We start from the raw sequence: 15,111 nt of genomic DNA on the forward strand, positions 1-15,111 counted from the left end.
AAGACATTTAAGGAATTGCTCAGCATCCCTAATCATCAGGGAAATGCAAATCAAAACGACTCTGAGATACCACCTTGCACCTGTCAGAATGGCTAAGATCAAAAACACTGAAGACAGCTTATGATGGAGAGAATGTGGAGCAAGGGGAACTCTCCTACAGTTGGTGGGAATGCAAGTTTGTACAGCCACTTTGGAAATCAACATGGCACTTTCTTAGAAAATTGGGAATCAATCTCCCCCAAGACCCAGCTATACCACTCTTGGGCATATACCCAAGGAATGCTCAATCATACCACAAGGGCACATGCTCAGCTATGTTCCTAGCAGCATTGTTTGTAATAGCCAGAACCTGGAAACAACCTAGATGCCCTTCAACTGAAGAATGGATAAACAAAATGTGGTACATATACACAATGGAATACTACTCAGCAGAGAAAAACAATGGCATCATGAGGTTTGCAGACAAATGGATAGATCTAGAAAAAAATCATCCTGGGTGAGGTAACCCAGACTCAGAAAGACAAACATGGTATGTACTCACTCATAGGAGGATACTAGATGTAAAACAAAGGATGACTAGACTGCTACTCACAACTCAGGGAGGCTACCTAGAAAACAGGACCCCAAGAAAGACACAGGGATCACCCAATGACAGAGAAATGGATGAGATCTACATGAGCAAACTGTACATGGGGGGGGGGGGTAATGAAGGGCAAGGGTCAAGGGAAAGAGAGCTTAGGGGAGCGGGAGATCCCAGCTGGATCAAGAACAGAGAGGGAGAACAAGGAAAAAGAGACCATGATAAATGAAGACCCCATGGGAATAGGAAAAGCAAAGTGCTAGAGAGGATTACCATTACTAAATGTTCATCGAATTCCCACTAGCAAAATCCTGACATTTCTTGAATGCACACCACATGCCCTGAATTAAAATAATATTCTAACAATGAATCACCATTTAACCTCCTCCCCCAATGTCATGCACCTGTATTACTCTGCCCCTTTGGTAGAAGAGAAACCAAAAGAGGGACAGTTACTGGTCTAATGTCACACATTCCATCATGATTGTTGTTTGAAACCCAGAAGCAGCTTTTATTTATTTATTAATTATTATTATTTTATTTTACATACCGACCACAGTTTCCCCTCCCTCCTCTCCTCCAGTCTCTCCCTCCACTTTCTTTCTACCCACCCCAACCACTCCTCAGAAAGGGTAAGGCCTCCTATGGAAGTCAACGATGCATGTCATATCAAGTTGAGGCAGGACCAAGCCCCTTCCCCCTGCATCAAGGCTGAGCAAGGCATCCTACCATAGGTAGTGGGCTACAAAAAGCCAGCTCATGCACCAGGGATAGATCCTGATTCCACTGCCAGGGTCCCCTCAAACAGACCAAGCTACACAACTGTCTCCCATATGCAGAGGGACTAGTCCAGTTCCATGCAGGTTCCACAGCTGTCGGTCTAAAGTTTGTGAGTTCCCATGAGCTTGGTTCAGTTGTCTCTGTATATTTCCCCATCATGATCTTGATCCTCCTTGCTCATATAATCACTCTTCCCTCTCTTCAACTGGACTCCCAGAGCTTACCTTTTCTGAGGAGGGAATGAGAGGTGGGTTGGGGGAGGGAGGAGAAGGCTGGGGGTGAGTGGGAGGAATGAGAGGGGGATCTGTGGTTGGTATGTAAAATGAACAAAAAAATTTCTTTCTTTCTTTCTTTCTTTCTTTCTTTCTTTCTTTCTTTCTTTCTTTCTTTCTTTCTTTCTTTCTTTCTTTCTCTCTCTCTCTCTCTCTCTCTCTCTCTCTCTCTCTCTCTCTCTCTCTCTTTCTTTCTTTCTTTCTTTTCCGAGACAGGGTTTCTCTGTGTAGCTTTGCGCCTTTCCTGGAACTCGTGTTGTAGACCAGGCTGGCCTCAAACTCACAGAGATCTGCCTGCCTCTGCCTCCCAAGTGCTGGGATTAAAGGCATGAGCCACCACCGCCCAGTTTAAAAAAATTTCTTAAAAAAAAAAAAACAAACAAAAATGAGGACATGAAGTTGGGAGGTAGATGTGTGATGACTGTATGGTCTCAGCCTGCTTTCTGTTGTTGAGTGGTATTACTTAGATTGGGAAGGCTTGAGTAATTTCAAACTTTATTAACTGCTTCATAAATTATTATCTAAGATAAATAAGAACCTCATTTTCCTCATCCTATCTATTTTCCTAGGAGCCTATTTATTGTCTGGGTTAACCATAAAGGCCGTTGCAGCTGTGTCCAATTGCCCTGCTACATAATGCTCATCATGCAAAGCAAGGAACTGTCTCAGATCTACTGCTCTGCTTTATGAATGCTTTTTACAAACAATATATAAGTGACTGTAATCTTTGACCATTTACTACCTACTTCCTATTGTTATTATTATTACTGCTACTACTACTACTACTATTATTATTATATTTTGGGAATACTTGAACCTAGGGTTTTTTTAATTTATACTAGGCAGCATTTTATCATTAAACTATAACCCCACTACCCCCACCAGTCTTTGTCTAATAATATCTCATAATGAAGTAGATATGATATTGTAGAGAGCTGAATTTCAGTCAAGGTATTTGGAATGATTCCTGTGGTTTCAGAACCTGAAGATGCTTTTAAAGACCTTCATTTCTGAAGAATATTCCTGTCTTCCACAAGGAGAAAGAAAAGAAAGACGTTTGGAGCTGTTGGTATAGCTCAGTGAGAGAATGCTTGCCTTCATGTCCATCTCTAGGTTTCATCTCCAGCACACCCCCACCAAAAAGAAAAGAAACTTGAGTTTCCTGGTAAAGAAGGCAACATGGTTGCAGGGAGAGGGCTGAGGGAACTATTAATAAAGGAAGCATGCAGAACACACACACACTGGATTTAAGACACTAAGATTAGAGTTGAGGGAAAACATGAGAACTCGAAGATCCCAAGGACTGACCTTGCTGTCAAGAATCAATGCTGTTGTTGCAAAATGCTTGCCCGACAGAGATACTGTGAGTTCTCTCACTTTTCTTATCTAGGATCCATACGTAAGCCAGCAAGACCCAAACTGAGTTAGACTTTTGCTAACTATATAACATAACGTAACAGTAACAAATTCCTCACCCACTTCCCTTCCTCTTACCTATGTAAGTCACATCCACATAAAGTGGATCCGATGCACTGCTTCCCATCTCGTTAGTGGCATTTACTGTGATGATGTATATTTTCCATATGGAAGTGTACTGCTTGCTAAAGAAACAGGAGTTGGGGCCACTGGTTTTGTAGTCTGGACATTCATGGGTGTCTTTCTCTCTGCAACAAGTAACGCATTAAGAGTGAATAAGGCCGGGCGGTGGTGGCGCACGCCTTTAATCCCAGCACTCGGGAGGCAGAGCCAGGCGGATCTCTGTGAGTTCGAGGCCAGCCTGGGCTACCAAGTAAGTCCCAGGAAAGGCGCAAAGCTACACAGAGAAACCCTGTCTCGAAAAACCAAAAAAAAAAAAGTAAAAAAAAGAGTGAATAAGAAAACAAGAGTCTCATTTTTGTTATTAATAGATGAATATTATTGGATTTGGGGGATAAGGTGCTCAAGGTACAAGAATGGAAGCAGAAAAATGGATCCTAGTGGCTCGGTGCTCTAACTATACCAGCTGGGAGCGAGGGAAAGAAGTGTGTTGGAAGAACGGGCGGAAAGATTAGTTTAGCATCTCAGTTCTCTGCTGCTCACGAACCCTTCTTTCCTGAAGGTGTCTCTATGAACCTTGTGGTTTGTCCTCCTGAGTTACCAGTGGCCAAGGCACACACAGACCAATGGCATCGCCATTGGATCAGCTCAGGCAATTGGGACCTTTGTTAGCACACATTCATATTATGGGATCATCCATAATGCAGTGTTGGTCATGCAAACATGCTGAGCTACATTTAAACAAAAGGATTTAGGAGGAGATGCACTGATGTCAGTACACTTTAGATGGTCAAGTGAGCAACAGAGTGAAGTGGCCTTGAAAGGAGATATTTCAGCCCCACGTGGCTCATGAAGTTGCTCATATTTTAACAGCCTCAACTCCACTCACACCACACAGGTGTTAGAGGATGCTTCAATTCTGGGTCCTTTAAATATTTGTGTCATGCCTCTTTGGATCCCATATGGAAGGACAGCTTTGTATACAAGCAGTCCTTGCAAAGTGGCATGACCGTCTCCTTCAGTAATACATATTTTATTTTTAGGTCCAAGACACGGAAGTGTACTTTTTGCTAGACTAACATTCCTTAGCTTGTTTAAGATTTCTAGGAGAGTCTCATTGTGATTTTATCAAAATTATCATCTAGAGATGATCTTATTTTGGCGTCTTGGCAATGTTACATTTAACTCTGGCCTTTAGGAGATCTTGAATTTTATTCTCTTATTGTGTTTGAAATAGGGGTTCTCTATGTAGCTCAGGCTGGCTTTGAACTTGTGATCTTCCTGCCTCTGCCTACAGAATGCTAGGATTACAGATGTGTTCTCCCATGACTTGTATCCTTTAGTTCAGCAATTTGCTAAAAAAAAAAAAAAAAAAAAAAAAAAAATCCTCAAGTTCTTTTCCTTAAATGTTATTTTTTTTTCTTGGGCATGAAACACATTCGAAAAACCTAATGTACCATGGCTGCCAAGAATCACACAGTTTGTATAATCGTTATGTTGTAAAAGTAGTGTATTAACTAAGAAAAAAAACCCTACAAATGTCAAGTGGTTATGGCTGAGCAGCTAAGATTAGGCAACCCATAGGAAATGGTGATTTGGGCTGTAATCTAAATTTGTGACAGACATTTGGAAACTTGGTTAGTTTTATAATGCTACTGGTCAATGTGCATTTGAAGACTGAGTCTGTAAAATGCTTTTACAGAACAAGATGGGCTAGAGACATTAGATCCCTATCCTTGTGGTATGAGCCTTATTGATATATATCCAGGAAAGTGTGGAATTTATAATAAGAACTAATGTAACTTGGGCCTGGAGCATGTGAGCGCTAAGGTGGGGTTTGATAGGATGGAAGAGAGCTTTTTACCCTTCTTTGCTGTAAATCAGTGAATAATTGGTAGGAAGTCCTCCATCTGTCCCAGGATTCCACCAGCAGGTGAATGTTTCCTTGTCAGGAGAACGACATTTGTGGATCTCAGGTTTTCCAGGTGGTGATTGTCCTAAAACAAAATAGCCATAAGCCATTAGAATTGATATTGAGGTCCATTCAACTGCTTAACTGAGCTGCTGGTAACAGAGGCAGATGATTGGCACCCTGGCCAGTGATGAGGCCACTGCATCAGCATCCAACTACATTCCTCTGTGCTATTCTCTTGCTAGCAGGGCACTTAGATGATGGTGATTTGTGGTGTATGCTTGCATTTTCAGATGGAAATAACAAAAACTTTTATGAGATACAGTGATAAAAATTTCAACGAAGAATGAGTGGGAGGGGAGAGAGATGGATGCATATGGAGACTATGTAGCTAGCTCTTCTTCCCATAGAGTCTAGATGGCATTAGTGTTACCATCTGAAACATGCTTCCCCAGTGACAAGTGACCTGTGTATACAGTTAGTGCATTGCTTTGTGGCATGTCTCCTCTTTGATCAGGAATCTGTACTTTTCTGGCATTCCCACAGCATTAACTCTACCCCTGTCTTTATCTGCATCACTTATGGCCCTTTATCTGGGTATCCCCGGTCACTTCCTCCCTCCTTTGCCTTCTCCTTTTCTGCTTTCCTCTTTATCTTGACTCTGTACAGCCTTGGCTGAGTGATTCAGTTTTTAAAAAATATGTTTTTATTAATTCTTTGGAGCCTCTATGCATGCATACAATGTGTTTTGAATATATTCATTCCCCACTGCCCTCCTTAACTCTTCCTAGATCTACCTCTAGCCTTTATCCCTACAAACTCTCTCTTTCTCTAACAGACATACACACACACACACACACACACACACACACACACACACACACACACACACAGAGAGAGAGAGAGAGAGAGAGAGAGAGAGAGAGAGAGAGAGAGAGAGAGAGAGAGAGAGAGTCTGATCTGTATTTTTATAAACTTCTAAGTGTAAGGCTAGTTATCCACTGGAGTCTTGTTGACACGCAGGGGCTATACACTTAGATTGACCCTGAAGATCCCCTAGAAGTTGTCAGATGTCAATAGTGCTTCAGTTGGGGATGGGGACTCAGGAGCCCTTCCATGTTGGACTGTTGACTGGCTTAATCTTGTGCCATCTGCACACAACCTCAGCTACTGTGAAATTATGAGTCTAGTGGTCCTGCCATGTGCAGAAGTCACTGTTTCATTCCAGTCTTCCTTGACTTCTGGCTTTCACAGTTCTTCCATCCCCTCTCCCAAAATGGCTCCTGAGCTGTGTGTGCGTGCGTGCGTGCGTGCGTGCGTGTGTGTGTGTGTGTGTGTTTGTGTGTGTGTGTGTAATATAGATGTCCTACCTGTGGCTGAGAACTCTACAGACTTATAGTCTAGTTTCACTATCCCCTAATTCTTCCTTTTGCTATTTTCTGAATCTTGGTTTTTAGTTTCCTTTTGTACTTACTCCCCATCCCTTCTTTCTTTGTTTCTCTCCCACTTCCTTTGGTTCTTTTTATGAGTAGGTGACTCAAAACTTCCCTGTAGTTCTGTGGATCTTCAAAAGCAGGAAGTATGGTAAGAGGTAGGATAGGGGGTAGTTCCACTCTGAGCTACCATGGTTAGATAAGGGATGTTCCCACTGTCAGCACAAGAAGTGAGAAGGTCTGCAGGAGGTGATGTGGCCAAGGGGTTGAGATTTTTCACTGGCTTAATTTTCAAAACTCTTAGTAAGCTGATTTCCAAATCTCTTGCTTGAAAGAGGAACAGAATAACCTTGTGACTTTGTCATGACGCTGTTAGTTTGGGAGGTCAACCATAACTGACAGTATATCTCATTTTCCTATTTTTTTTTTTTGGTCCCACTTGAGGATTCAATGCTAAATTCAGGAGTAGAAAGAGTTTTCTTTCAGAAATTGGTGTTAGCAGCTCAGGGGGCTTTTACTTTTTTTTTTAAATCTTTCCCCACATTTATTCAACCTTTCATGTAGGCTCTCAGGATGAAACTTTAGTCCAGGAGAGCATGCCATGAAGATCATGGCAAAGGGATCATGGATTAGAAAAGGGGGTCGGTATACAATCTATCCAGGAAGAAGAATTTAATGGATGGTTTAGGATTGTGCACCAGACGGGGTCATGGAAAGAAGGCTGGCCAGTCAGTGATGACAGAGTGTCACATGAGCTCACAGAACTGCTGAAAAGAATCTGTGTGTACCTTGTGTGTATCTACCAATGTTTGGAGAATTGCTCATCCTCCAGGGAAGGTTTTGTCAGGATAGTGATATTGCAAAAGACTCATTGCAGAAATACAAGGTTTCTTTTTTCTTGTTTGTTTTTGTTAGGGTGAGGAGAAACATGTGATGTAGAGAGAAATATTCATTAAAAAAACTTCCAAAGTAGCAGGGCATGGTGGGCGCATGTCCTTAATCCCAGCGCTAGGAATCAGAAGCAGGTGGATCTCTGAGTTTGAGGCCAGCCTGCTCTATGGAGCAAGTTCTAGGATAGCCAGGGATACCCAGAGAAATTCTGTCTTGATAAAAACCAACCAACCAACCAACCAACTGAAGAGCAAGCAAGCAAGCAAACAAACAAACAAAACATGAGATCCAAACCACTATCACTGCCAACTGTAGCTGAAGTTTTTCTGTGTCCCGCCTGGTCCACAGCCACTCAGACCCAAGTAAAAATACAGAGGCTTATATTAATTAAAACTGCTTGGCCACTAGCTCAGGCCTACCACCAACTAGCTCTTGCACTTAAACTCAGCCCATTTCTGTTAATCTGTATGTTGCCACAACATGTTCCGTGGCTTTACCTGTGTGTCATTACATGCTGCTCCCTGGACAGCAGGCTTGTGTCTCCTCACTCAGCCTTCCTCTTCCCAGAATTCTCCTTGTCTGCTTATCCTGCCTATACTTCCTGCTTGGCTACTGGCCAATCAGCATTTTATTTATCAACCAATCAGAGCAACACATATTCACAGCATACAGAACATCCCACAGCACCTCCCCCTTTCTGTCTAATCAAAAAGGAAGGTTTTAACTTTAACATAGTAAAATTACATATAATAGAACAGTTATCAAGCAAGAATTATAATTATAATATCTAGTCTATTTGTATTTGGCAAAATTATAGAAAATATTCCATTTATCCCATATTTGTGAGCTGAAGTTTCATATCTAATTTATCTTTTATCATAACCAAGGAAAATTATAACTATCTAGTCTTCAACTACATCAAAGACCTCAGAAGGATATAATATTACCTAAGTAAATAGGAAGAACATTGTGAGCAACTTCCAAAAAACCCAAGCATGTTGTTAAAAGGAAAATGCAAAAATCTCTGTATCATGTATGAAGAAAGAGCCATCTGATATGGGACAGAAGAAAACCCAAAAATTAAGGGTCTATTCCATTGCCACTAACCTCAACTCTTTGGTTCTCTTTTGATTCTTTAAACTTTTCTTATGGTATGAATTTTATATCAAAATTTATAAGATTAATATAAACGTATTTTAAACTTTCATAATGATATTAATGGTCATATAGAGTACTAACTAATTCTAGAAAATAGGCTTCATTTAGCTGCCTATACATGTTTTTTTGTGTGTTGGAGTCTCTATCAGTTTTCTGCAGGGAATCAAGACCAGGCCTGACAGCAAATTTGAAGTCTCCAGAAAGATGATGGGGCCCCACAATGACGATTCCACGTGGACAATAGTAATTCCACTAAGCTGACAAACACCACCAAAAGATCAGCTTTGGACTACAAACTACTCAGGACAATTTCGAAATGGCTAGCTGAGATGATCCAGCCTCACAGACTATTTGAGCGATGACTTGAGATAAGCCCTGCACTTTGGCATTATGTAGAAGCTGGACAACAAATGATACAGCTACTACTCTGGAACTTGACAATTAACCCCAAATTTTTCTTTTCAGGATCTCCTAAAGATGCCTTCACTCCCAAACAGCAGGAAGTAATTAAGAACACGACGCCCATATTCCCAAGAGGTGGGGTGGGTAGTTTTTGGTCTTTCAGTGGGTTTTGGGTTTGGGATAATTGTCATTGTTTAGAATGGTTGGTTACAAGTTGTTGATGTTAATGGTCAAGGAAAGGGCTAAACAAAGGAGATTAGATTTAAGGTTCTTGTTTGAAGAAAAAAAAAGAAAAGAAAAAAGAGGATATAGATAAGAGCTAGATTATTGAATCTACTCTGAAAAGAAAAAAGAGAGGATATAGATATGATATAGATAAAAAGGTAGATTATTGAATCTACTTTTAAATGATAACTACTAGTTTTAAATACTTTACATTGGATTGGATTTTTACATATTATATATAAATTATATATATTGAGATTGATATTGTTAGAAAATGCTGTACATATATTTTTAATCTTGTTCAAGATATTGTACCTATACAGTTCATTTAACAATGTAATGCAATTTGCTAATCCTTGAATGTTATTATTACCAACTATTAGGATATAAAGAAATGAAAATTAGTAGTTAGATATTATCGAATTTGTAGTCATATTAGGTATGTTTTCAAGGTCAAGTGGAGATGTGCTTTAGATAGACAGGTCATCTTTAAGCCCTTCAGAGAGCTACAGAATATGGCATTTAAATGTTTTAATAACATAAGATTTTTTTTTAATGACTATGAGACATGTTGGCTCCTGGCAGCACCAATCTACTTCAGAGAAGATATAGGCATTGAAGAAAATGCATGTGGAGTTAACTTTGATTGTGGCGAAAGTTAGCCACTGGGCAATAAAGTGCCCTTGAATCAATTGCTGACAGCATGCTATCCAAAATGGACAAACAGGACACAAAACAAAGGACTACTGATCCTTGCCAAGACAAATGTGGTTGCAGCTTTGGCAACAGGTGTCCTCCGAGGCTAGGACAATATGGCACCATCCCTGAAGTGACTTTGCAGTCTGGAAAAGGCACAGTGCCCCTTTCTTTGAAGGCAACTGAACAGGCAGTGGACTGATGACTTCTAGAGTGCAGTGGAACAGTAGCTGAAACAGTTATTCTTGAAGGAGTAACTAGGCTAACAGAGTCTAACCTCTCAATGGTAGACTGGCATTTAATAAAGGAGATGAAGACACCCACAAGCCAAGAAGAATGGGATGCTGAAATGAAGCCACGCACAAGCTGAGAAGAATGGGCAGCTGAATTCCAAAAACACCAGCAATTTCTAGAATTTAAAATCCTGAATCATGACAGGACACTGATGGGATTCAAGTTTATCTGGTACACGAAATACTCTCACTGGATGTGAAGTCAAGCTGTAGGCTTTGTGTACATCCTACTTCACAAATGAGTCTGTCAGATACACTAAGCCTATAGGTCGAAGATGATGCCCCAACATGCAGAGAAAAGTCAGGTGACTGTTCAGGCAGCTGACTGTTTCTGTCAAGTCACATTTTTTTTTTGGAAGTTGCTTGTTTGCACTTCATGTTTTACCACGTAATATTATTTCCTTCTTGGGTCTCTGAGGGAGTTGAAGAATAGATAGTTATAGTTACAGTTTTCCTTGTTAAGAAATTCAGAAAACAAACTTACTAAGAGGTGTTGTGTATAAGTTTGAAAGACATCATAAGATAGTTTTCTGTTGGTAATATAAGTTAGGATAGAAAGTGAATTAGGTACATTTTGGACTCACCAAAATAGAATAGATAATTGAATAATTTCTTTGAATTTGTCAAATGCAAATGGACTAGATATTGTTGATGTATTTATTGCTTGTATATATTGTATATAGTTATTGTATTTATTGTATATAGTTTTTCATATATTAGTTATAACTTTTTAAAATTTATTTTTAATTTTTATTAGATAAAAAAGGGCAAATGTGGTGATATTTTATTTGTGCTTTAATAAAGCTTGCCTGGAGATCAGAGGAAAAGGACAGCTATTTCAAGTAAATAAAAAGTCAGGCAGCACATGCCCTTAATTCGATCATCAGGCAGGGTCTCTAAGTGTTCAGGGCCATACTAGGGAACAGAGTCAAGCGTGTTGGTACCTTTAATCACAGTACCAACCATAGAGACCTGGAGATCTGTACAGACAGACAGTGACAAGGAAGTGAGGTAGCTGGGCTAAGAAAGCCAATGAGAGGGCAGAACAGCAAGGCAATAAAGGCTTGGGTAAGACAGGAAGTAGCTTTCATTTGGAAGCTGCAGAGTTGGTGAGGTAAGGTTGGCTGGTGGCTTTCCCTATTTCCCTGATCTAAGGCTTTCACCCCTATATTTGGCTCCGTGTTTTTTATTTAAAAAGACCATTTAGAAATTCATCTACAGCCAACCTTCAAACTCTGTAGCTCAATAGTGAGGCTACTTGAAGCTGGACAGGGCCGTTGTTGATTACTTGAGTACTTAAGAGTTTCTTTGACGGGTTATCATGATTTTTGTTTCTCTTCTCTTCTTTCTCCTTCTCCCTCTCTTTCCCCTCCCTCTGAACTTATCTTTTCTACATTTTTACTGGTTATTAATAGCACTTTTAGGAAACTCAAGGGGAAAAGGTAAGGTTGTGAGATTACAACCAGTTGAATGTTATTTTCATGCCCCTTGAGGAAACAAACTTTATGGACTGTCTCAGTGAACAGACACAAGGGATATTATACAGGTCCAAGAAATGCAGACACTTGCCTACACAGATTCCACATCAGAAGTAAGTACACACATAATACATTACACCCATGTAAAATATATCCAGAGAGAAATACACACAAAGGCATAATGATGGCAATATATAGTGGTACACATACACACAACAATATACACATATGTAAATACACAGAGGTTACTCATTGGTATCCACACACACATATACATATACAGACACAGAAGCATTTACAATCAGGTACCGTAAGCAGTTGATGTGTACATGGGTGCATTCGTAAGTACACACCCCCAGAAGTACATAGAAATAGATGTGGAAACCTATGTAGACAATTACATGCCTCTTAATTTAGCTGTGGCTTTGTTTCTCTTATTAGTGCCCACACTGAAAGTGGTTACACCTGTTTTCCACCTTGTAATGGCAATAGCTTACATTCCTTTATAGTTTTTCAAAGGTATGTTCACATACATTATTTCATCTGAAGTTTGTGAGATATCATTATCCTTCCTTGGAGAAATTAAAAACAGTGAGATAGACAAGGGGTTCAAATCACACAGCTAGTGACTATAACCTGGATGGGAACTCAGGTCCTGGCACCCCCAGTGCCCTTTCAATCTACTCTCAAAATGGGGGTGGAAGAGAGGGAACACAGTGATAAGATTTGGCATTAATTTTAATGCAGAAATGTGGCAAATAATTTAGTAGCAGCAAATGACACGAACGTTTTCATTTCTCATAACTGCATTGCAACAGACCGAGACAGCCTCTACCCCCCAATAAGCACTTGAGGCAAGAAGAGTAAGAAGAGGGTCTCTTACCATTCAGAAGGCCGATGTTGAGAAAAAGTAGGATGAAAGCAAGGGCAGATGGCATGTTTTCCTTCATGTTGGCTCCTGTTTCTTGCTACAGGCAATGTATCAGAGGCTCCCTGGAAGAGAAAACACCAGGTAATATTTGCTCAGTTACAGCCGGTCAGGCACATGCACCACTTTATTCTGGGTGCTTGCAACTGATTCTTGTTCCTTGCTTAACGTGACCAACAGAACAGCAGGGAAGAGAATGTAGGAAAATGTAGCAAGGGATGGCTTGGTTTAGAAGCACTGATTCACACGTGCTGGCAAAGATTTCACCACAAGAGGTCGTCAGACAACAACGTAGAGAGTTCAAGGGAAGTCAAGGCTGTTGGCTTTTCATTTGTTTGGGTTTTGTTTTCTGCACTCACCAGAGTTGTTCTATTTCCACGGCATTGTTTAGGTGTCTAAGAGCACAGCACCCACTTATGTAACATAGAGTGTGAGTCCTGAAAGAGAACTAACTATTCAAGGAGGGCTCTGGCTCCAGCGTTCTGAGCCAGAATTTACTGATAGGGCCAGACTGAGAGTGGAAGGGTTGGGGTGGAGGTTCCTGTCTAAGTTCAGGCTGAGACGGTTCTGGAAGTCTCCAGGGATATAGCCATGGCTGTGAAGCAAACCTCATAACGAATTTTAGTGACCCTCCATGTGGCCTCTTTCTCTTTCCTGTAAAGCCCCATAACCAGAGACAATGAACTCCAGTAATAATTCAAATCTCTTGAGGTCAGAGCAATAAGTCAATTTTGAACCTGCAGGGCTAGAGAGTTTTGAGCAATTTATTATTAATATTATTATTTTTACTCTTGGAACAGCTTTCAAAGCCTCTCATGTTCCTTAAAAAAAAATTTTAAAAAAACTTAAAAAAATTCTCATTAGTCTTATTAGACTTCAAACATTGCCCAGAAAACAATAGATTTGATGAACTATGTGTAAATTTCCAGAAACACATGGTTTTAATCTCCCTTTAAATTTTAATTTTAAATCAAGGGAAAAATATCTAGGAGGCAAAGTTGCCCATCTTAGGCCATGTGAAGAGTTGCCTGATGAGCCCCTAAAGGACCAGAATTTGTCCATTCCTTCTGATCAGGGAAAGCCTTCTATCTGTCAAACACATATTACTCAGTGGACAATTTTTTAAAGGTGTGTTAAATCTGCCACTACTGCTTGTGAAATCATACAGAAATAGACATTTTAATGACATTGGAAGCTTGGGGTATGTCGGCACCAACAAGCAGTGCCCTTGCATTGAAGATTCTGGTTCAGAACTTTGCTGACCCCCTCACGGGCCCATCAAAGTGCTGGAGATCTTTCACTTGTTTTGCCTAGATTCCTTATTCCCCACTCTCCAACCCCAGGTAGCATATTCTCAATCTAATCTGCTTCTTTTAAACTCTCGAGGGGGTGTGTGTGCATTTTCTTTAAACCAAGTGGTCAGAGACTTCAAATGGGTTTTAAATGACTCACTTATAGTCCAGGCCCTGGGCTGAGTCATCACTTGAATTTCATTTTGTTCTTTCTGTGGCCCCATCAGTAGATACTGGTTACCACCACCCGCTCCATTTTACCAGGTATGGAAACTGAATGTAGAGAAACAGTTTAATAGGCTGTCAACCACATGCTAACAGGAAAGTGCAATCTGGCAAGTCCCAGAGCATCTGCAAAATCATGATTTGTGGGATATCTGTGATATAGCAAAATTGTCTCCTTCTATAGAGGAGACACATGGGGCAAGGCTGTGAGGAGAAGTCCGCCAAGACCTGGGTGAACTAGAGCCTGAAAGCTAGGACAGGTAGAGGTTATCTCAGCTGTCACTCTACTTGTGCTTAAGGGTCTCCATTATTGTTGATCTGTCTAAGCTTCATGTTCATACTTCATTCTGGCCATCTTAAAAGCTCAGCCTGGCTCGGAAGTGGGATTTTGCTTCCTGGCTGAAGATGTTCTATAATATCTCTTTATCGAGACTTCCTTACTCCTTTGGGCATCACATAAACAACACCTGAGATCACCATGCTATAAATCACCCCTCGTGGGTGAGGTCAGAAAGCTCTGCCAGACAGGGCTGGGCCTGTTTTGCAAATGAAATACTAGGATAGGAATCAAGGTAAGCAGAGGCAGGAGTGGATTTAGTTGTTTGTTTGTATTTCCTCTTCTGCTAGTGCAGGATCAAAGAAACTTCTAATTTAAGTTTCTCCTTTTAAAAATGCTATCAGAAACCACTCTATGCATGTGTAAAACAACTTTCTCCTATGACTTCCTGAGACACACCCTGGAATCTGGTCACACCCAGGCATTTTCCAATGCCCCAAACCTCTTGTGCCAAGGAATTAGACATGTTCCTAGTGTGTTTTAGCAATGACTTCCCAACTCATTCCTCATCTTACACTCTCTGGCAAGGTAACCATGGTGTGGTAAGCAAACTTTCAGAGGGAAACAGAACAGCAACTGTTCTCCTTCAGTGGGGCTATGCTAAACGTTATCTCTGGTCAATGGGATGCGTACCTTTGCCCTACCATTAAGCATACCTCTTGCTGATTCACAG

At 40.6% G+C, this 15,111-nt stretch overlaps 1 protein-coding gene across 3 annotated transcripts in view; it reads right to left on the minus strand.

Annotated features, from left to right (window-relative positions):
- Nucleotides 1-15,111, minus strand: part of Prlr (prolactin receptor) — a 174,614-nt gene that overhangs the window by 25,894 nt on the left and 133,609 nt on the right. For 2 of the 3 annotated variants that reach the window (XM_052743139.1, XM_052743137.1), the window contains exons 3-5: nt 12,540-12,649; nt 5,033-5,165; nt 3,127-3,296 (exon numbers count right to left, since the gene is read on the minus strand). In XM_052743139.1, the coding sequence (XP_052599099.1) occupies nt 3,127-3,296; nt 5,033-5,165; nt 12,540-12,606 (370 nt within the window). In that variant the 5' untranslated portion in view covers nt 12,607-12,649. Of the gene's footprint in view, nt 1-3,126; nt 3,297-5,032; nt 5,166-12,539; nt 12,749-15,111 lie in introns of those variants that run through there. The other variant, XM_052743138.1, reaches the window with a different exon arrangement.

Source organism: Peromyscus californicus, unplaced genomic scaffold (assembly GCF_007827085.1).
Source record: "Peromyscus californicus insignis strain IS unplaced genomic scaffold, ASM782708v3 Scaffold_18__1_contigs__length_77618521, whole genome shotgun sequence".
NCBI classification, from domain to species: domain Eukaryota; kingdom Metazoa; phylum Chordata; class Mammalia; order Rodentia; family Cricetidae; genus Peromyscus; species Peromyscus californicus.